At 42.6% G+C, this 21308-nt stretch overlaps 2 protein-coding genes across 2 annotated transcripts in view; both read left to right on the top strand.

Moving 5' to 3' along the window:
- The window catches only part of LOC138762246 (IQ calmodulin-binding motif-containing protein 1-like), an 81888-nt gene extending 68111 nt beyond the window's left edge, over positions 1 to 13777 (top strand). The window contains exons 8-14 of the mRNA XM_069935910.1: positions 2500 to 2609; positions 4621 to 4730; positions 5890 to 6032; positions 8346 to 8494; positions 10963 to 11094; positions 11840 to 11996; positions 12849 to 13777. Of these exons, the coding sequence (XP_069792011.1) occupies positions 2500 to 2609; positions 4621 to 4730; positions 5890 to 6032; positions 8346 to 8494; positions 10963 to 11094; positions 11840 to 11996; positions 12849 to 13051 (1004 nt within the window). The 3' untranslated portion in view covers positions 13052 to 13777. The remainder of the gene's footprint in view (positions 1 to 2499; positions 2610 to 4620; positions 4731 to 5889; positions 6033 to 8345; positions 8495 to 10962; positions 11095 to 11839; positions 11997 to 12848) is intronic.
- A 5445-nt stretch (positions 13778 to 19222) lies between these two features.
- The window catches only part of arhgef49 (Rho guanine nucleotide exchange factor 49), a 120627-nt gene continuing 118541 nt past the window's right edge, over positions 19223 to 21308 (top strand). Inside the window, exons 1-2 of the mRNA XM_069935907.1 lie at positions 19223 to 19311; positions 19730 to 19844. The gene's annotated coding sequence lies outside the window, so the exon portion shown is untranslated. The remainder of the gene's footprint in view (positions 19312 to 19729; positions 19845 to 21308) is intronic.

Below are 21308 nucleotides of genomic sequence, written 5' to 3'. Positions count from 1 at the left end.
TTTTCTTCTACCCTCCCCACCTTTTTTCTTTTTCAATCTTTTTTATTGGTTTTAATATGTGCAAAATACATAGGTACATATGGTATTAATAATAAAGTAAATTAATATCAAGTTACAAGTATCAAGTAGCAATGAACAAGGTTCATATAAGCCCATGTTATTGAATGGAAAAAAAAAGAAAAACTAAAAATCCAACCCCACCCCATGAGGACTGCTGGCCAATTTAAGGAGTCCACTGCAAATAATAATAGCTAGGGGACATGAAAAAATCATCAAAGATAATTAACCTACAAGTTTTGAAAGTAATTGAGAAAAGGACCCAAAGAGAAAGAAAACTAAAATCCATTACAGTAGTAGAAACACCTATTTTGTTCTAGAGACAGAAATGCCATCACATCTGACAGCCATTGAGTATGAGTAGGAGGGGCAGCACCTTTCTATCTCAGCAAAATGGACCTTCCAGCAATGAGGGAAGCAGAAGTCACTACATGGGATTGGAAAATTGTCAGTATTAAATCCATTGGCCCACTCACTCCAAAAATAGCAATGAAATGGCTAGGAGTCGTTAATATTAAGAACTAATGATAAGGTGCAAAATACCCTTGCCAGAAATTAAAGAGAGAACATACCCAAAACATATGATACGACATGCCTTTCCTCAGTTATGCTTTTATAATATTTAGAGGAAATATTAGGATAAAATTTAGCTCACAGAACCTTGGAAAAGTGTGCTTGATGGACGACTTTAAATTGTATTAATGAATGCCTAGCACAAAGAGAAGATGAGTGAACATGTTTCAAAATAGAATCGCATGTAGTTTTGGCAAATGGTGGTTGAAAGTCTTGTTCCGATATTTTCTTAATACCACCCAGGGAACTATCGCTAGATTTTAAAAGTAATTCGTAAGAGACTGAAAACAATCCTTTATGATTAGGTTTAAAATTATATACTTACCAAATAAGGTTACGATCTTAATCCTCTCAACGTTAAAGAATTTAAGAAGCTCCTAATCTGTAAATAACGAAAAAAGTGATATTTAGATATTTTAAATTCAATTCAAAAGAAGCAAAATTTTGGTCAATATATGGACCTAGAAAAGATTGGATACCCAAACTTAACCATTGACTATAACCGATATCTTGGACTGAAGGTATTAAAAAAAAAGGAGTTCACACCCTTTCTCAATCTCTGTTTTCATCTCAAGAGATAAACTCTTGACAGATATCTTCTACAAACCCACCACCTCCTACAGTTGCCTTGACTACACCTCTTCACACCTTGTCCCTTGTAAGGATTCTATTCCTTTCTGATCCACCCCTGGCCAGTAGTGGGCAAATTATTGAAGAGGATTCTATAGACAAACATAGTCAGCATAGCTTTATGATGGCCATGGGCCCCAACTATGCCTACCTTTTTGTTGACATTGTGGAGCCATCCATGCTACAAGCCTCCTCAACTCTTCCCCTGTTGCATTGACGACAACAATGGTGCTGCATTTTGCACTTATGATGAGCTTGTCAACTTTATTCACTTTTCTGCTAACTTTCACACTGACCTCAAAATCACTTGGTCTATCTCTGGTAACCCTCTCCCCTTCCTTGATCTCTCTGACTCCATCTGAGGAGGCAAACTTTCTACAGAGACATTTTCTACAAACTTACCAACTCTCACAAGTACCTCGATCGACTACCTTATCCACCTATTACCTCTTGCCTGTGGGGCTGAGCTCCACTCCTGCCCTCCCCCCCCCCACAATTTTATTCAGCCTCCTGCTTACATTTTACTCATACCTTGATGAAGGGCTCAGGCCCAAAACATTGGATATTTAACTTTATCATTGCTAGTGATAAAAGGAGGAGAGATCTCTCATCACTGCACTGCCCGGTTTTATCTCCTACCCAAGATTCACAAACCCAATTGTCCCAGTAGACCCTTTATTTCCTCAAAAGATTCTAACCTCTTTGTTTCCCAACTCCACACTCTCCATTTCTATCTCCTACCCAAGATTCACGCACCCATTTGTCCTGGTAGACTCTTTATTTCCTTAAACTTTCTAACCTCATTGTTTCCCAAGTCTGTTCTCCCTAGTTCCATCTCCTACCCAAGATCCACAAACCCAATTGTCCTGGTAGACCCATTGTTTCTGTGAAGCAATCACCTTCCCAATATTACTTTTTAGTTTTTTTCTCTTCTACCCTCCCACCCATATCTATGGCTCTGGGTACCTGTGCTCCTACCCCCAACCCCTTCCTCCCACCTCTTCTCTCCACACCCCACCCACCTTTTTATGCAGGTGCCCGCCTTCTTTTTGCTCATACCTTGGTGAAGGAATCAGGCCCGAAATATTGGTTAAACTTTACTTCCTATAGATGCTGAGTGAGCTGTTGAGTTTCTTGAGCACTTTCTGCACTGCACTGCAATCAGAGCATGTGCAGACTTTTCTGTTTAGTTATCAAAAGAATATTCAAAAAGTAATCAGTTAATGATTTTCTTCACAGGTTTAAGTCGTCTTTTGAGTAAGCAGTGGACAGGAAGAGGCTTTGGCAAAGACCTGAGTCAGCTGTTAGAACTCCTCGATGTTGGGTCTGTCCAAGGAGTCAAGGAGCAAGTATGCATTGTTACCCTGTGGAAGCTGTCTGAGTGATAACACTGGAGAATGAAGATTTTGCTTCCTGAACACATTTTGTGTGTATTTTATGTTTGCTGCTTATGAAAATCACCTTAAAATTTTCTATCACATACCATTTGGTAGATATTACCTATTTTTTTGTGACTTCCTGTCATGTTTTAAGTCTACATCAAGCAGTCAAAACCACAAAGTGCAACATGCCATTGAAAATCCATTTTCTTCATTCGCACTTGGACGTCTTCCCCACTTCCCCAATGTCATGCGACCATGACATTGCGTCCATGGAAAAGCAGTATCAGGGCAACTAGAATCCATCACTGCTGGCCTACTATTGTTGGACACTGACACAAGAGGCATCAGATGCTGAGTACAAACAAAAATCAGTGACAAAAGATTTTTAGGTCAGCATCATTATGTGACTAAACGTGCTAAATTCAATAGAAGTTAATTTAATGTTTATCCAACTTCCTACTTGATTCAGCAAATCTGAAATTATCATGATGTTAAGCATGAAGTTTCCCCCATTTTTTTTCAGGAAGCAAACCTTTTAAAAATGGGCGGCACAGTTGCATAGCAGTTAGCGTAACCCCTTTACAGCACCAGTGATCGGGACAGGACTTCAAGTCCTGTGCTGTCTGTAAGGAGTTTGTATGTTCTCCCTGTGTCTGAATGGATTTTCCCCGGGGTGTCCAGTTTCCTCCCACAGTTCAAAACGTACCAGGGCTGTGGGTTAACTGGGTGTAAATTGGGCGGCGCAGACTCATGCTGTATATCTAAATATAATTTTTTTTTTAATTAAAAGGAAAAATTGTTGTCCAGTGTAATTTTAGAAAGAGAACTCAATAAGCAATCAGAAGGGCATTTTACAATGTGATTGGGACTATTTGTACAGATTTTCCCTCAGGACAACAGTGAACCTAATCCAAGTTTCTGTAGCTTGGCTGGAATTGCTTTTTTTTAAAAAAAAGTGGTAGCAAACTTTGGTTAGTGAAAATATTAAGTGTTACTGAAATAAATGTTGCAAACTTTTTCGCATATAATATACACATTAATATGCACATTTTACAAACAAGGCACTCCCCAGCATGTTATACGCGTTTGCACACAATACAAGAATATTCTTACATGTTGAAAGAACGTGCACAATTTATAGCGGGCGTAGGAAAATCGAAACGGCAATTTAGATCAGGCATGGGAATGTAATAGCTGGCAATTTATAGTGAGTATGGGAATATAAAAGCAGCATTGAAAGAATGCGCACACTTTATAGTGGGCATAGGAAAGATGCCCCAGCAATTTATAGTGAGCGTGGGAATGTTATAGTGAGCTTAAGAATGTAATAGCGCCAATGAAAGAACGTGCACAATTTAGAGCAGGCATGGGAAATTTTGATTTTGGGAATATCTCTTTGTACTGAATGCCATGGTATTCCTATAAACAGAACATTCTGGCTAGGGAACTGTACATTATCAATGTTAATTGCCCAGACCCATCCTTCAGATAGGAGATTAACATATCAAATGCTTCCGATTTGAGACGACATTAGAATTAAAATCCCGCTTAACTCTGAAGCCTTTCTTCAATCTATTTAATTGATACCTCTCCAAAGCATGTTGTGGCAGGATAATATAATTGTCAATTGATACCTCTGGGGGAAGTTGATTGGGTGCTAATTGCGGGAGATTATGTGGCTGATCCTGGTATGTGCTTTGTCTCATGTCCCATTTAAATGTAAATTACTTCGGTAAGTTGGTCAGAATTTTGAATACTACACCTGCGCATTATATGAAAATATTTTACACAATTTATGATTTTCTGCTTGTTATATGCATGTGCATGTTTATATTAGTGAAACTATGGTAGTTGGATGAATGGCTGGTGAGTGGAAACTTTCAGGTCAATGACATTTTCTCATTAATATTTTATTTTTAAAATCTTTAAGTTTATGCTGTGTAGCGTGAAGTAAAAATATGAATCTTAATGTTTTAAGAGATTCCACCATGCTGCATGCTTGATCCAAGCAGTGTGGAGAGCATATCAGACACGAAAGCGGATGAAGAAACTTCCAAAAGTAGTGACACATTTGCAAAGGAGTTTCAGGTAAAACATTTAATCCTGCTCTACCCAGTTTGATCATTTTTACATTCACAATCTCTGCAAAGTAAAGATAATTAGAGGTGGTTTAAAAGATCATGCAGTGTTGTACAAGGTCAAGATATTTTAGGAAAGGATTGATGAATGAGATCGATAGGACACAGATTTATTGTGATACGCAGCAGACATAAGGAAGATAGCAAGGAAAGATTCCTTTTGTATAGTGGTTGTAATTTGGGAATCACTGAGTGGTTTAAAAAGTCAGTTATCGCTTTCAAACATGAATTGCTTAGTTCTTGAGGGAAAATTGGATAAAGTACTCAATGGGTTGGGTAACTGAAGAGAATGTTTTAGACCCTGTTTCCTTTTCCATCATAACTGCCGCTAACTACCTCCAGCATTTTCTACTTTTATTTCAAGTTTCCAAAATCTGCAGGTTTTCCTTTTTGCTTTAGGATAGCCGCAGTTCCTTTATATAAAGACCCTTTTAAAGTGAAGAGAGAAATCTGGAAACATTTTTTAGCCACTCATAGCTATGGTAACCTGGAATATGTCCCCTTTACACCTTGCATTCTGGATCAATAAAAACTTTCAACACTGATTGGTAAAGTTTAGACCAGTGGTTCTCAACCTTTCTCTTCCCACTCACAGACCACTTTAAGTAATCCCTCTGCCATCAGTGCTCTGTGATGAGTAAGGGATGGCTTAAAATGGCACGTGAATGGAAAAAGAAGGTTGAGAATCACTGCTCTAGACCCAATTGTTACTGAAATATATTGCTTGAGAAAATTTGACAGTGGCCCTTTTCCCTTGGGGTTATGAAACCAAGTCAATGAAGGACGATTAAACAGTGTTCAAACTTTTTATTTCCATCCACATCCCACCTTAAGCCATCCCTTACTCATCACAGAACACCTATGGCATAGGGAATACAAAGTGGGATGTGCGTGGAAAGGAAAAGGTTGAGAACCACTAGTTTAGATACAAGTGTTTGAGAAATATGGAATGATTTAATGTTCTAGTCTATAGGTAGAACAGGCTTAAGGAATTAAATGAGACAGTGTTCATACCATCAAAATATCTGTAATCTATGGCACATTTTGCATCTCTTTGGAAGACTTTATTTCTCTGATAATTGATTGTTAACCATATAAAATGCTACTAGGGCAAAGCGTGAGCAGGAGATACAGCGGCTGGAGAAGGAAAGAGAGGAGGAAGAGCTAAAGCACCAAGTGCAGCTTTGTCGACACCGAGCTCTTCGGAATTTTCGACAGCGGCAGCTGAGCCTACTGGAAATAGTCCCTGCAAGTAAATAACTTCCCATAAAACTAATTGTCTTTGCCCTTGCATGCTGTAGATTGAATTGACCCAACCTCCCAGTTCATCTTTTGACCTTCTGTACCTTCAAACTTTTGAGTCACTGCTTGCCCGTCCTGTTTGCAGATTTCAATATCACCTTCTCGTTTTGAGAGCGCATTATGACTTTACTATTTCCTCTCTCTTCAGTCTCCAGCCCTCTGCATCTTCAGGAGCTCTCTTCCTCCTATTCTAACCTTTTGTTCATCAATAATTTCCATACCTGAACTTGTGATCAAATTCTGGTATTCCCTCCCTTGCATCCATAAGATGATAAGACATATGAGCAGAAATAGGCCATTCAGCCCATCGAGTCTGCACCACCATTTAAACATGAGCTGATCCATTTTCCCACTCAGCCCACTGCCCAGCATTCTCCCCATAACCTTTGATGCACTTCCCGACCTTATATTTCTTTTGCCTCTGCCCACTCTCCTTATCTCTCTAAGTCCTTCTGCACTACCTTCGTATCATCTGCAAACTTGGCTATAAAGCAATTCCAAATCAAATCATTAATTTACAACATAAAAAGAAGTGGTCCCAACTCCCATTTTCCCTTTTTAAAAGCTGCATAAAACCAACCTTTTGGACCAAGCGTTTGGTTTCTTGTTTGGTTATCCATTTGCAATGTTACATGAGAGAAGTATTGATATTGCAATATTCTCAGAGATGTATTGTACAGGAATAAAAACTATTTGATTGGATCTTTGAAAAGACTGACTCTTTAAAAGACTCTCCTTTAGCTGGATAACAGTCAAGCATCAATAAGGTATCTAAGAGCAAGCTTGGTAGAATTTATTCTGGCTAAAAAGAGCCCTGTTAGGAAATAATATTTTTAATGCAAACACAGCACTTTTGATGTCACTGGTGAGAGCAGCATTGATTGCTCTGCCTTTAATTTACTCATGAACTCAGTGGCTTGCTGGGTCACATCAGAGGAATTTAAGATTCAACCACATTTCACTGCCTATAGAATCACAGACAAGAAAGTAAAAACTCATCCTTTAAAGCAGCCATTCTCAATCGAGGCATACAACCCCCTGGGGGGGGGGGGGGGGGGGGGGATAGCATATGGAAAGGGGAGGGGGGGGTGCATGGACTGAAATCATAATTTTTTTGTGTGTTGTCAATAAGAGAGAAGTACGGAAGAAATCAACTGAACTTAACTGCTTCACATAAACTTTGAACAGAGTTTAAGAATGCCATAGCCAAGAAAAGGTTGAGAATGGCTGCTTTAAAGAACTTGTGAACCAGATGAGTTTCAACGACCGTTCAGTTGTTTCTAATCCTAGCTTCTTTTTGAAATTTCCATAGTTGCTTAATGAGTTGGAATTTAAAAGCTGTCATGTGGGATTTGAACTCCCAACTCTGGATCATTGGTTCAGGCCTCTGTGCAGCTCGACAAGTAACATATCCTCAAAGCAAAGCCTTATGTGATTTTGGAAACTATGAACTCAGCAGAATAGGTATACTTAGGGCATTTTATATTGGATGTACCTGAGTCCTACTTAATATAACAGTATCTCCAGAACTACCCCTTTTGCAAGTTTCAGTCGTGAGGAGAGTTTGGATAGGTTGTGTTTGGTTTCCCTGCAGCAGATGGGACTGTAGTACATGTCAGAGGTACACAAAGTTATCAGGGATATGGAAAGAAATATCAGCCAAACACAGGCAAATTGGATTAGCTAGGACAGACAACTTGGGTCAATAGGTACAAGTTTAGCTGAAGGGCCTGTTTCATTATCTAAAACTATGACTGTATTGAGGGGCTAGGTAGTCAGAAACTTTGTCCCAGGGTAGAGAAATCTAAACTAGACAGCATGTGTTCAGGGGAAGAGAAAAGAGGCTTGAAGGGATCTGAGGTAGAACTTTCTCATCCAGAGACTCCTGAGTGGGTAGTAGATGCACAGTTTCTCATAACATTTATTTAGGGAAGCTCTTGACTCACCAAGGTGTCAAAGGCCATGTGCTGTTAAACAGGATTGGTATTGATTGATGCATGATGGTTGGTTCAGACATAATGGCCAAAAGGGCCTTTTTCTGGGATCGTGTTTAATGTAACATCCATTTAGTGCATGTTTTGCTTCATTCAAAACTGCAGGGATATAAATATAATTTCATCTTCATTGCAATGACATGCACTGCTACCAATTTGTTGCTCTAGTATTTTGATCTTGTGCATAACTTTTGAGCATTAACACAACCTTTCTGAAAACTTCACAATAGTGACCTCTGTTTAGAGTTCTGATGCTTTTCTCTCTGCAGGTGAAGTTGCCCAGTACCTACAGCAGGAGAAAGAACAAGCAGCATTGCTGATTCAGAAGGTGTGGCGCGGATACAGACAGAGAAGCTGTTTCAGACAACAGAAGCAGCCCCTTAAGGAATTCAAGGCAGCTGTCATTGTCCAAAGAGCTGTGAGTGGTTTCTTAAAAGATGATGAACACTTTTTAGTGGTTTTGTCCTGATTCTGCATTCTGTGCAATTGTTGGAGTTTATCATTTACCTCCAGGATCACTGGGATTTTGCACTGGGATTATCAAGCAAATTGGAGGGAAGAATGTATCCTTGCATGGCTACACATTGCTCACTTCAGAGTAGTACTTTCACAATAACTTTACATGTAAAAAAGACACCTTCACGCTTATAGCTAGAAAAACCGACATTTTTCCCCATCACTCATTGTCGCCAAGGAGGTAATGGCTGCAGTTCTTATGCTGGAGGTGTTCCCACGGTGCTCTAGATATTGAGCAGGAAGATGATCGACTGACTGATCTGTGTATAGGTCAGGACAGTGCGTGACTTAGAGCTTGGAGGTGGAGATATCTGGCTGGTGGATGCTGTGGGTCTTGGAGGTAACTTTGACTTCCTCCCATTTGCACTAGTATTGTTAAACAAGATATCCTGGGCTATGTCAACTACCTTTTGAAAGGTTTTACACTCAGGTTTTACACTTTTTACAAAAGGCAAAGGAGGAAAAACCCAACACCCAACCCCAAAGAACCAATTTTCCCCTGCAACCGCTGCAACCGTGTCTGCCTGTCCCGCATCGGACTTGTCAGCCACAAACGAGCCTGCAGCTGACGTGGACACTTACCCCCTCCATAAATCTTCGTCCACGAAGCCAAGCCAAAGAAAAGAAGACATTCAGGGATATTGGTATTCCCATACCAAACCACACCTCAAGAAATTTGCTAGGGTTTCTGGTGCCATACCAAATCTCCGCAAACTCTTGCAGAAGTAGAGGCGCTGACGTGCTTTCTTCACGATGGCATTGGTGAGTGGGTTGAGGAAAGATCCTCTGAGATAGTGACTCCCAAGAACCTAAACGTGCTCACCCTCTCCCCCAATGATCACTGGATAATCTACCCCTGGCTTTCTTTTCGTGAAGTCAACAATCAGCTTCTTAGTTTTGGTGACATTAAGTGCAAGGTTGTTGTTGTTGGTGCACTATTGAGCCAAGAATCATCCCCATCCCCATCCCCATCCCTTTTACAACCCACGACCGTGGTTTCATCAGGCAAGTTTGTAGATGGTGTTATTGTCGTACTGAGCTACACAGCTCTACGTTTAAAGTGAGTAGACGAGGGGGCTAAAACACAGCCCTGTGGTGCTCCAGTACTGATAAAGATTGTGAAGAAGTTCTTACCAATCCTCACTGATTGTGGTCTGGAGGTGAGGAAATCCATGATCCAATTACACAGTTGGGTGATAACTCCCAGGTCTTGGAGTTTGCTGATCAGTTTTGAGGGGATGATGGTGTGAAATGTTGAACAGTAGTCGATAAAGAGCATCATGATGTGTACATCTTTGCTATCCAGGTGTTCCAGGGCTTTGTGTAGACCCAGTGAGATGACATCCGTTGTAGACCTGTTGCTACGATAGGTGAACTGGAATGGAACTGCTCAGACAGGAGCTGATAGGCTTCATCACCAGCCTTTCAAAACACTTCATCGCTGTTGATGAAAGTGCTACTGGTCGATAGTTGTTAAGGCAGGTTTCTGCACTCTTCTTGGGCACTGGTATGATTGACATCTCTTTGAAACTGGTGGGTTCCACGCTCTGATTGAAGATATCCGTGAATACCTTGGTACGTTGATCTGCACAGATCTTTAATGCTCGGCCAGGTACTCCATCCGGGCCGGATGCTTTCCTTGGATTCACTCTCTTGAAGGCTGTGATTGTACAGATTCTATCACCAATGTGTATATGTACAGATGGTAGTGTAGAATGATTGTGATTGGCTGAGAGTGTAGCCACACCTACTGGCAGGTCTTAAAGGATTACTCCTAGCCAGACCAGGTCATTCTGGACTGGTCGACCTACTTGTGATATGCTCCAGTCTTTTAGTTAATAAAAGCCTTGGTTTGGATCAACAAGTCTTTGGTTCTTTTGAAGCGCATTACAAAGGCAGAACACACGTCATCCTCAAATATAGACAGGATGAACTTCAATGAGGATAGGAACACAAATATAATTTCAACTTGACGACCTTTTGATTTTTATTAGGTTAGTTGAGGAATGAATATTAGCTGGTATTACCAGAAAACTCTCAGTTTTTTGTTAAGTTAGTGGTATATGATCTTTTACTCCTATCTGGAAGGCAATACAAAATCTCGGTTTGATGTCACCTTCAATATGCAGTGCAGTTCTCCCTCAGTGCTCTACTGGAATACCACCCTCAGTTTTTCTGCTCACGTTTGCTCCAGTCTCAGTTCACTGTCGTCCAGGTGGAAGCACCACCAATTGGAATATACTGAGATTAGGACAATAGAAACACATCCTGTGATTATAATGTTTGCCTTGAATTGTCATGCAGGTAAAATGGGTCTGAACCCATTAGAGTTTCAGCAAAGTGGACAAGGAATGTTTTTCATGGTTGCAGGTGTTGAAGTTCTTAGAAAGACGTAGAAATCTGAGGAGAGATTTGCATGTCTGGCAGGGACCAAAGGGTCTCACAGAATCACGGAGACAAGAACTGCGTGCCAAAGTTGAAGACTATGTCAAACGTCATCCAGTGAGTATCCAGTGGAATTGTGGTCTAATCTGAAATTCATCATCAACCTGAATTTGCTTCATTAATTTGTATTTTAAAAATTAGACCTAACCAAATGGCGGCGCTGCAAAAGCTGCTGTTACAGTAGCGCTGCTGCCGGTACGGACCCACGGAGAGCAGGGAATGGAAACGCAGCACTTCCCCTGTGGGGTGCATCTGCCCGCTCCAACTGCCGCCTGCTTCGTACAGGCTTCAAACAGCCCATTAAAGGAGCCGACGGTGGTTTATTTTAAAGTCCTGTGACCGAAGGGCCCAAGATGGCAGCGCCTATGATCAGCAGTGGTCACAAGGGGTTGCGGACTCTAGGGAAGCAGAGGACTGGCGCAGGTCACCAGAAAACAGGGAGATCAACCCGAAGGACTGGACGGTGACCTGTGACAAGTGAAGAGATATTGAATGCCCACGTCAGGTCACTAGTTAAGTGAACTCCAAGGAACCTGGTGCTCTCCACTCTCTCCACTGCAGAATTATTGATGAGTGGTGGAGAGTGGTCGTTCCCAGTTGTCCTGAGTCCCATGATCATCTCCTTCGTCTTGTCAAGTTTATTGTCATGTGTTCCATGAGGCAGTGAGAAACCACATCATTGTTTAATCCCACTTACAGTGATGTGAGTCACCAAAAGGACCCTCTCACAACGGGTTCTGGTTAATACATTAATGCACCCAAAATTGAGCACAGCATTTTAACCCACTTCTTTAACTCTTAGGTTTCTCAGGTGTCAGAGGAGAGAACAAAGGAGCAACATGCCCAGGCCCAGGAGATGCTGGGCCAATACCTCATGAGGAGAAACCTGAAGTGGAAATCAGAGCTCCGACAGGAGGCACTACTTGCCCAGATTAACACGGACATTGAGCTACTAATGAGTAAGTAATAACACAGAACTTGTCTCTGTGACCGCAGGAGATGCTCCACTTGTTCCCACACCATCTCCCTCACCACCCATTCGGGGCCCCAAACAGTCCTTCCGAGTGCAGTAACATTTCACTTGTGAATCTGCAGGGGTCATTTGGTGCTCCCATTGTGGTCTCCTCTACATTGAAGAGACTGGGAGGTCACTTTGTTGAGCACCTTGGCTCTCTGCACCGCAATAGCGTGGATCTCCCAGTGGTCACCTGTTTCAATTCCCCGCCCCATTCCCTTGCTGATATGTCTGTCCATCATCTCGTGCACTGCCAGACTGAGAGCACCTACAAATTGGAGGAACAACACCTCATCTATCATCTGGGCATCCTTCAATCAGATGGCAGTAATATTGACTTCACTGGTTTATGTTAAACCCCTCTCCTTCTTATTCCCCATTTGCTTTCGTCTAGTTCTCTCTCTCTCTCTCTCTCTCTCTGTCTTTCTTTCTCTCTCTATCTGTCTACCTATCTCTCTCCCTCTCTTTTCCCTCTTTCTCCTTTCACAGAGCCAAAATCAATTCTCACCTTTCCTTATCATATCCAGTTAACATCTTTTGACTTTTGTTCTGGACTCCTTCCCTTCCCATTCTTCAGTCTTTATTTAGATGCCTTCCTTTTCTTTCCTTATACTTTGAAGAAGGGCTCAGGCCCGAAATATCAGTGATATATCTTTACCTCCTATGGACTCTGCAAGACCGGCTGAATTCCTTTAGCATTTCTACAAGGCCAGGATATGTCAATTTGGCCCCCACATTGACTTGGTGGACCTTCATGGTCTTTTTTAACTGCATTTGACTTGACTTTTGCATTTAGATGCTCCCAGTCTAAAGGAGTCCACGAAGAAGGACGTGGAGGTCTTTAGCTGCAGGTCTGCTCCTGTGGCAGCCAGAGCCAAGCAGTCCCACAATGCCATGCTTCAGTTCACACGGGGGCCTTGGTGGAAGAAGATGGTTGATGAGTTCCAGGATGCTGAAAGAGTCTACACAGATGATTTGGATTTTGATCTTGTACTCTGATCCTGAAGGCTTCCCACATTCCCATCAACTCCTCCCCAGATTCTACCACTCACCCACACACCAGGGGCAATTTAGAGTGGCTAGTTAACTTCCATACTGCATGTCTTTGGGATGTTGAATGAATTCGGAGCACACAGGAGAAATCCATGCTGTCGCAGAGACCATGTGCAAACTCCCCAGTCAGCATTTACAGTCAGGATGGAACTTGGAGTCTCTCGAGCTGTTAGGCGACAGCACTAACTGTCAGAACTTCCTTTCTCCTCTTCAGTTTGATCGAACAGATCTTAGATATATATCCGGAATGACAACTGGGAATATATCTCAGCCAAAAGTTAGTGTCTCTGGCAGGCAACTCCTTTGACATCCCATAAGCAGCAACAAGATTAAAGACACCATCGGCAAGAGGATAAATATTGACCTTTGTTATTAGGCACTGAGCTAACTTTGTTCATTCGTGGAAGAAGATTTGGTGGAGATTCACACAATGGCACAGTGCAGAGTAGATAATTGCAGGACAGTATTTCATATTAACATACATTCAAACTACTAAATGGCAAACTTTGCATTGACATCACAAGGTTTAGAAGAGTGAGGCGTATTTGAAGTGAAAAGCTGCTGCCTGGATTTAATGATCATTGTGTATCTGCGTGAATTATAACCATTGAGCAATTTTTAATGTCCACTTGATATTTTTATACCACAATTAAAAGAAAGGCAAGTATTAAATTTGACTCTTGTTTTTTCGACTCAGTGTATTTTGGCAGGGAGCATTGGTTAGAGAACATATGGGACAAGACTTATCCTGCCTTCCTGGGCAACATTCATTATTTCTTTTTAATGTTCGAAGCCTTTGATAGAGGTAAACAAGAAAGACTGCAGATGCTGAAAAACTGGAGCAACACACAAAATGTGGAAGAACTCAGCAGGTCAAGCAGTATCTGTGGAAGGCAAGAGATAGTCAATGCTGTAAGTCATAGCCCTTAATAGCAAGAAAAGGGGCAGAATCCTTACTAAAACAGTTGGTAGGGGGAGGGATGCTGGGGGAGAGAGGGAAGAGTATGTGATGGGTGAATATAGGTGGGAGTGAAATGAAATGGGGAGAAAGTCAGAAGCTAGGAGGTGTTAGGAAACAACAGAGAGCTGAGAGAGGTCCACTCTGATAGGAATGGGGTGGGGATATGGAGAAAGGAAGGTGACGGGCAGGGGAGGGGAGGTGACGGACAGGGGAGGGGAGAGAGGAGGAGGAGGTATGGGGCCAAGGAGTTGTTCCAGGATGGTTATTGATGAATGCAGTTGGCAGATGAGGATAAATTCCTTTACTCAAAGAGTACAGCTGTATGACAGGATTTTGAGAGGCACCGCTTGGATCAGTGACACACAACCATTTTGAAAACCTCTTCTTGGGTCTTCTCATAAAAATTGTATTTTTTTTTATTTACCTTGCACAACATAGAACATGCCCTCAACAGACCCTTCAGCTCATGATGTTATGCTGGCCTATGAAAACCAACTCCACACAATCTGATTTTTTCCTTCCTCACACCCAGAACCCTCTACTTTCTCACACCCATGTGGCTACCAGAAGTTTTTTGTATCAGCCTCCATCCACCACCCTCTGGAATGCATTCCTGTTAGCCTATCACTCCTGGTATTCCCCGATGATCTCCCATCCAAATACTGACCAAGCCTGAGCCTCCTTATTTTTTGAGATCAGACAAGATCGTGCATTTTCAGGGTAGTTAGTTCAACAGTAAATTTATTGTCAAAGTACATACTTCCCTGAGATTCTTTTTCCTACGGGCCAGAAGAATTTCTACTTATCAGTAACTAAACTGTACCCAAGAGATGTATACAAAGAGAGAAATGTTAACAAAGAAAGAAATGTAAACAAACTGTGCAGTAAACAAACTATTCAGTAATAAATAATGTGTAAAGTAAGATTCCTTAAATGAGACTTTGATTGAGTCTTGTTCATGAGTCTGATGGTGGAGGGGTAGCACCTGTTCCTGAACTTGCCAGGACAAGTCCTGTGGCACCTATACCTCTTTCCTAATGGCAACAGCAAGAACAGAGATTGTCCTGGGTACTCAACCCTGTGGTGCTCTTGTTCTGATGGAGATTGTGGAGAATATGTTTTTGCCAATCCACAATGATTGGAGTTTGAAGGTGAGGAAATCCAGGATCCAAAGGCACAGTGAGTTACTGAGGCCCAGGTCTTAGTTTGCTGATTGGTTCTAAGGGGATGATGGTATTGAGTGCTGAACAGCAGTGAATAAAGAGGAATGCATCTTTGCTGTCTGGGTTTTCCAGGACTTGGTGTAGAGCCAGTGAGATGGACCTGTTGCTGCAGTAGGCAAATTGGAATGGATCCATGTTTCCACTTAGACAGGAGCTGCAATGCTACACCAGTCTCTCAAAACACTTAATCTCTGTGGATGAAAGAGCCACTGGTTGAGAGTCGTTTAGGCAGGTTACCACACTCTTGGGCACCCATACGATTGAGGTCTGTTTGAAATAGGTGGGTACCACACCCTGTTAGAAAGATATGTTGAAGATATCCATGAAAATATTGGCCAGTTGACCAGCACTGGTTTTCAGTACTCGGCCGGGTACTTCATCCGGACTTTGGATTCACTCTCTTGAAGGCAGCCAAGCATGTCATCTTTGAATACTAACAGTAGAGGACCATCAGGAGTCATCAGTTCTTCCTTGTTCTGGTGGTCAAATCGGGCATAGAAAGCTCTGAACTTATCTCTCTCCTATTGCACCAGATTTGATTTGTAACAGGTTATGTCATTTACTATGGACGTAGGCAGTAACTTTTAAAAGAAAATCAGCATTTGGTTTGGTTTTGAAGAGACAAATCCTGTTCTTGCTGCTCCAAGGCCACCTCCTCCCAGGTGTCACCTGCTCAAGCTGCCTCCTCACTGTCACTGCCCCCATCAGAGCAGCGTGGAGGTGGCTGAGAAGACCAGGACAAGCCCTACACCATCCTTGGGTATCTCATGAGTCAAGCACAAAAGTCTGCAGGCACAGTGATTGAAGTAAAAACATAATGCTGGAGAAACTCAGCCAGTCAAACAATCTACTTTATATAGCCAATGTTTCGGGCTTGAGCATTTAATCAAGGTATGGACATCCCATCCCCTGGTCTCGGGGCCCCATTGGGTTGTAGGTCTAAGATGAGCTTGGTTTCAAGGGCCACGTTTGGTAAACAGTCAGATCCTAGCCAAAGCCCGGCATTGAAAGAGCTCAGGGGCACAAGTAAGTAGGTCACAGTGGGTAGTGGGTAGTGCATGCGACCCAGATGGACCCAGTTGATGGTGTCAAGAAGAAATTAGATGAGTATGTATGAAGGGAAAGATGGAGTTGGGGCAGATAGATTGGAGACATGTTGTGTACAAACATCACTATTGATGCATTTAGCCAAATGATCTGCTGCTCTGCTGTGCACTGCTTTCCTGTGTTCAATTGGAGTGTTTGGCTTGTGGTGGTGGTATGATTAAGTTACTGGTCCAGTAACCAGAGATCTGGATGATTGATCCAGAGAAAATTGTTTCCCATCAGGCAACTGGGAAATTTAATTTTGAATAATTAAATGAAAATCTGGAATAACAATCTATTAACAAGTGACTATCAAATTTCTGGACTGTTGTGAAAAAACCATTTGGTTCAATAATGTGATTCAGAGAAGGAATATTTGAAGATAAAGCACGGTAACAGGCCCTTCCAGCCCACAAGCAAAAAAAAAACCACGTGACCAATTAACTGACTAACCATGTACGTCTTTGGAATGCGAGAGGAAACCGGAGCACCCACGCTGACACGGGGAGAACTGACAAATTCCTTACAGATTTGAACCCGGATTGCTACGTCAACCATACTGCCCTATCCCCCCCAAAAGAAATGTGTTGTTCATTCCCAGTTTGTCCTGGCACGAGTGAAATTCCAGACATTTTTCTCTGAAATAACTCAGCAAGCCTCGCTGCCCAGGGGCAATCAGACAACACTGGATGAACAAGGCAGTCTGCCGGGAGGGAACTCGTGGGTCGAGCAGCAGTAGTGAGAGAAGGAAAGAACAGCCAGCGTTTCAGGTCTGAAGCTTGCTGGACAAACCTGTAGTACCCACATCCATTAAGCGCGTTAAAAAAAACACTTGTGAATTACTGCAGGATTAAGTCAAGCCAACCAATTTTCCCTTGCAACCGCTGCAACCGTGCCTGCCTGTCCCGCATCGGACTTGACAGTCACCAACGAGCCTGCAGCAGACGTGGACATACCCCTCCATAAATCTTCGTCCCCGAAGCCAAGCCAAAGAAAAAAAAAGTCAAGCCCAGTAAACAGAAGAGAAGTCAGGCTTGGAGATGGGATTTGATAATTCACCAAATAAGCAAACTGACAACGATTTCAGCTCAGGTCTGCCAACCACAAAAGGAGAGTCTTTAAATGTTCATGTATTGATCATGATGTGGTTGGTCATTTGTTTGTCTCCAGCTACAATACTCAGCTCTCTCCTGCAGGTGTAACCAGCACTCCATTCAAAAGAACAAAAGCAATGCAATTTTAAATGTGATTTACTTCTAAATTAAATTATTTACCTGGGATCTCCAAAGAGGTAAACAATAGATTGTGATTATATTGCACCATTTAACTTAGAAAAGCATTCAAAGACACTTTGGGTTTTTTTTATATTTATAATTTTTAAATCATACAACATCAATCATAACATATACAGAAAGCAGGGAGAGAGGAAGTAAAACGAAAGGTGAAAATGGGAAACCAAATGTATAACTTGGAATTGTCACATCCTCAATGGGACATTTATTGAGGTGAATTTATCTATGCTGAGAAAAAGTAAGTAGGAATGATTTCCCTGAGCACAGAGGACAGTAACCAGGTGGTACAGATTTGTAGAAGGAATACAGTGCAAAGTATACTGACTGGTTGCATGACATTCTGGTTTGGTAATTCGAGTCCCCAGAAACTTGGGTCTATCAATAGGCCCTTTCAAACTGCCGTGTAAAATGGGGTTAACTGTACAGAGCCGTTGTCATACCCACACTCCTGTTCGGCTCCGAATCATGGGTCCTCTACCGGCACCACCTACGGCTCCTAGAACGCTTCCACCAGCGTTGTCTCCGCTCCATCCTCAACATCCATTGGAGCGCTTACATCCCTAACGTCGAAGTACTCGAGACGGCAGAGGTCGACAGCATCGAGTCCACGCTGCTGAAGATCCAGCTGCGCTGGATGGGTCACGTCTCCAGAATGGAGGACCATCGCCTTCCCAAGATCGTGTTATATGGCGAGCTCTCCACTGGCCACCGTGACAGAGGTGCACCAAAGAAAAGGTACAAGGACTGCCTAAAGAAATCTCTTGGTGCCTGCCACATTGACCACCGCCAGTGGGCTGATAACGCCTCAAACCGTGCATCTTGGCGCCTCACAGTTTGGTGGGCAGCAACCTCCTTTGAAGAAGACCGCAGAGCCCACCTCACTGACAAAAGGCAAAGGAGGAAAAACCCAACACCCAACCCCAACCAACCAATTTTCCCCTGCAACCGCTGCAACCGTGTCTGCCTGTCCTGCATCGGACTTGTCAGCCACAAACGAGCCTGCAGCTGACGTGGACTTTTTACCCCCTCCATAAATCTTCGTCCGCGAAGCCAAGCCAAAGAAGAGATGCCTGGTTAGCCCCCCAGTTACACGGCAGTTAGAAAAGGTCTAACCCGGTCAATCCTGTTGGAATCCAACCGGGACCCTAGTCAGGGAACCCAGTTACTTAATCTAGGTCGCACCCACAGGCGATTTGAAAATGAAAATGGCCAACCCGCTTATTCCAGTGACGTCAGTGCTTGCGTGCATGTGTCACCGGGCAGCCAGCATCTGAACATCCAGCAATACCTCCAGTGTGTACGTGACAAGTCATTGCAGGGACAGGATCCCTTTAAATTGCTGGTTTGGTGATTTAATGGGTCGATCCCCCTGCAATTTAAAAGGTGCGCACCTTTGCTCCAGTTATCACACCCTGGCCCCAGGAAGGCTACCTCGGTGCTGCAGCCTAAAAGAGGCTATTGGCTTTGACTTCCCAACTATCTGTGAGAGCTGCTGCCCCATGAAGTCAAGCAGCATCATAAAGGACCCTCCCCCCCCCCCCCCCACCCCACCACTGTCATCACCCTGGTCACAACCTCTTGCTACCTTCAGATGAGACAACACACACCAGCAAAGGCAAAGTCTGACCCCTGAAGTGCAAAACGGTAAAATGACAGAAATGGTTACAAGGAAACAGGAGACCAGAGAAATAACTGAATGAATGTGATCTCTTGGTTATAATCTCACCTTTGCGTCAGAAGGTGGTGGGTTGAAGTACCACTCTGGGGAAGTAAGCGTGAAACTTGAAGCTTACTTAGTGTGAGTGCACACTAATGGATCATAAAGATCCCATGGTGATATTTTAAAAGAGGAGTAGGCCACTTATCCCCAGAGTCCTGGCTAATATATATCCCTTAACCATCATCATTAAAATAGATTGTCTAGGTATTATCACTGTTGCTGTGGGATTTTGCAGGGCGCAGATTGGGGGCCACATTTCTTCAAACAAACTGGCCCTTTGAAGCAGAAGCGCCATCTAATTGCTCCTATTAACCTACCACAATTATTTGCTTTGTACCACAGTAAAAATCCAGCTGCCAGAAATCTGGACCACCCGAGAATCGGGATTCTCAAACTTAAATTTAGAGGGCTTCTGTGGGCGTGCGTGTGTGCCCGCGTTGGTGCCACAGATGTGCAGGTAATCTTAGAACAAAGAAATTCATTTGTACACTGTATTTTGTTTTTACAATGTTCATTTTTAAACATAATTACACGCTTGAAGTAAAAATAATTGTTTATATTTTATCAAGTGTTGACTTTATTTTTCTTTAAAACTGCTCTTTTTGATAATCGAGGCATGCTGGGTCAAAATTTACCTGCCCATCTCTTCTTTATATATCCTTAAATTTGAATTTTAAAGTACAGCATGAGAAACCGGAAACTCCGAAAATCCAAAGCAATCTAATCCCGAGCAGTCTGGATTTTAGGACGTACTGTATCAGTTCCTACTTTTCCACCAGCCACTTAAAATGGCCTTTTTTTTTTTAAATCTCTTTTTTTTAAATCATGAAACTAATTTTGTTTCTCTCTCCACGGCGCTGCTTGGCCAGTTTAGTGTTTGATGAAGGGCTCAAGCCCGAAACATTGATTATGTATTTTTATCTTTGTTATGTTAAGTACAATGTTTGACCTGCTGACTTTCTCCAGCAATATAAATTTTAATTTTTAAAATTTAGACGTACAGCACGGTAACAGGCCATTTCAGCCCACAAGTCCATTCAACCCAATGTACACCCAATTAACCTACACCCCTGGTGCATGGGAGGAAACTGGAGCCCCTCGAAAAAACTCACGGAGACGGGGAGAACATACTGACTCTTTACAGGCAGTGCGGGACTTGAACCCCGGTCCCGATCGCTGGCCCTGTAAAGGCACTGTGCTAACAAAGCGCACCGCCCATGTTTTACTTCAATCACAGCATCTGCAGACTTTTGTGTTTTACTCCATAGACCCCGTGCCACCCAAATACCCCAATTAACCTGCCACCCTCGTACGTTGTGAAGGGTGGGAGGAAACCGGAACTCTCGGAGGAAACCCCCTCAGACACTGGGAGAACGTGCAAACTCCTTACACAGGAGCTGCCGGTGAAATTGCTTTGGGGGCATGACCGGACCTCAAAATAAATGGGAAACAGAGAGAGAAAGGAGGAAAGAGAAAAGAAGGGAATTTAAAGATTTAATACCTTAATCTCTATTAGTACACTGCGCTCTGCAAAAAAAAATCTTACCTTAAACTGACAATGCAATGAAATCTTGAAGCAATCATTAATCTAATTCAACAACGAGAGGGTCTTCTCTACTTGCAACTGACTGTGCCTGCAAGAATTGGAACTAAATTGTTTACATTCATGTGTACCGAGAGACACAATGTTTTACATGCTATCCAGGCAAGTCAGTCTGTACTGAAATGAAGTGGTAGTACAGGGTGTACTCGGGTGCTGGTGGAGGCTGGTACAATGGGTCATTCAAAAAATTCTTAGATGGGCACATGGATGTAAGAGAAACAATGGGAGTGAAGTAGAGAAGGATTAGATTTTAGTGGAGTAGGCACAACACTGTGGGCTGAGTGGCCTGAACTGTGCTGCAATGTTCTATGTCTGGTT

Source organism: Narcine bancroftii, chromosome 4 (genome assembly GCF_036971445.1).
Source record: "Narcine bancroftii isolate sNarBan1 chromosome 4, sNarBan1.hap1, whole genome shotgun sequence".
Lineage (NCBI taxonomy): Eukaryota > Metazoa > Chordata > Chondrichthyes > Torpediniformes > Narcinidae > Narcine > Narcine bancroftii.
This window is presented reverse-complemented; position numbering and strand designations above follow the sequence as displayed.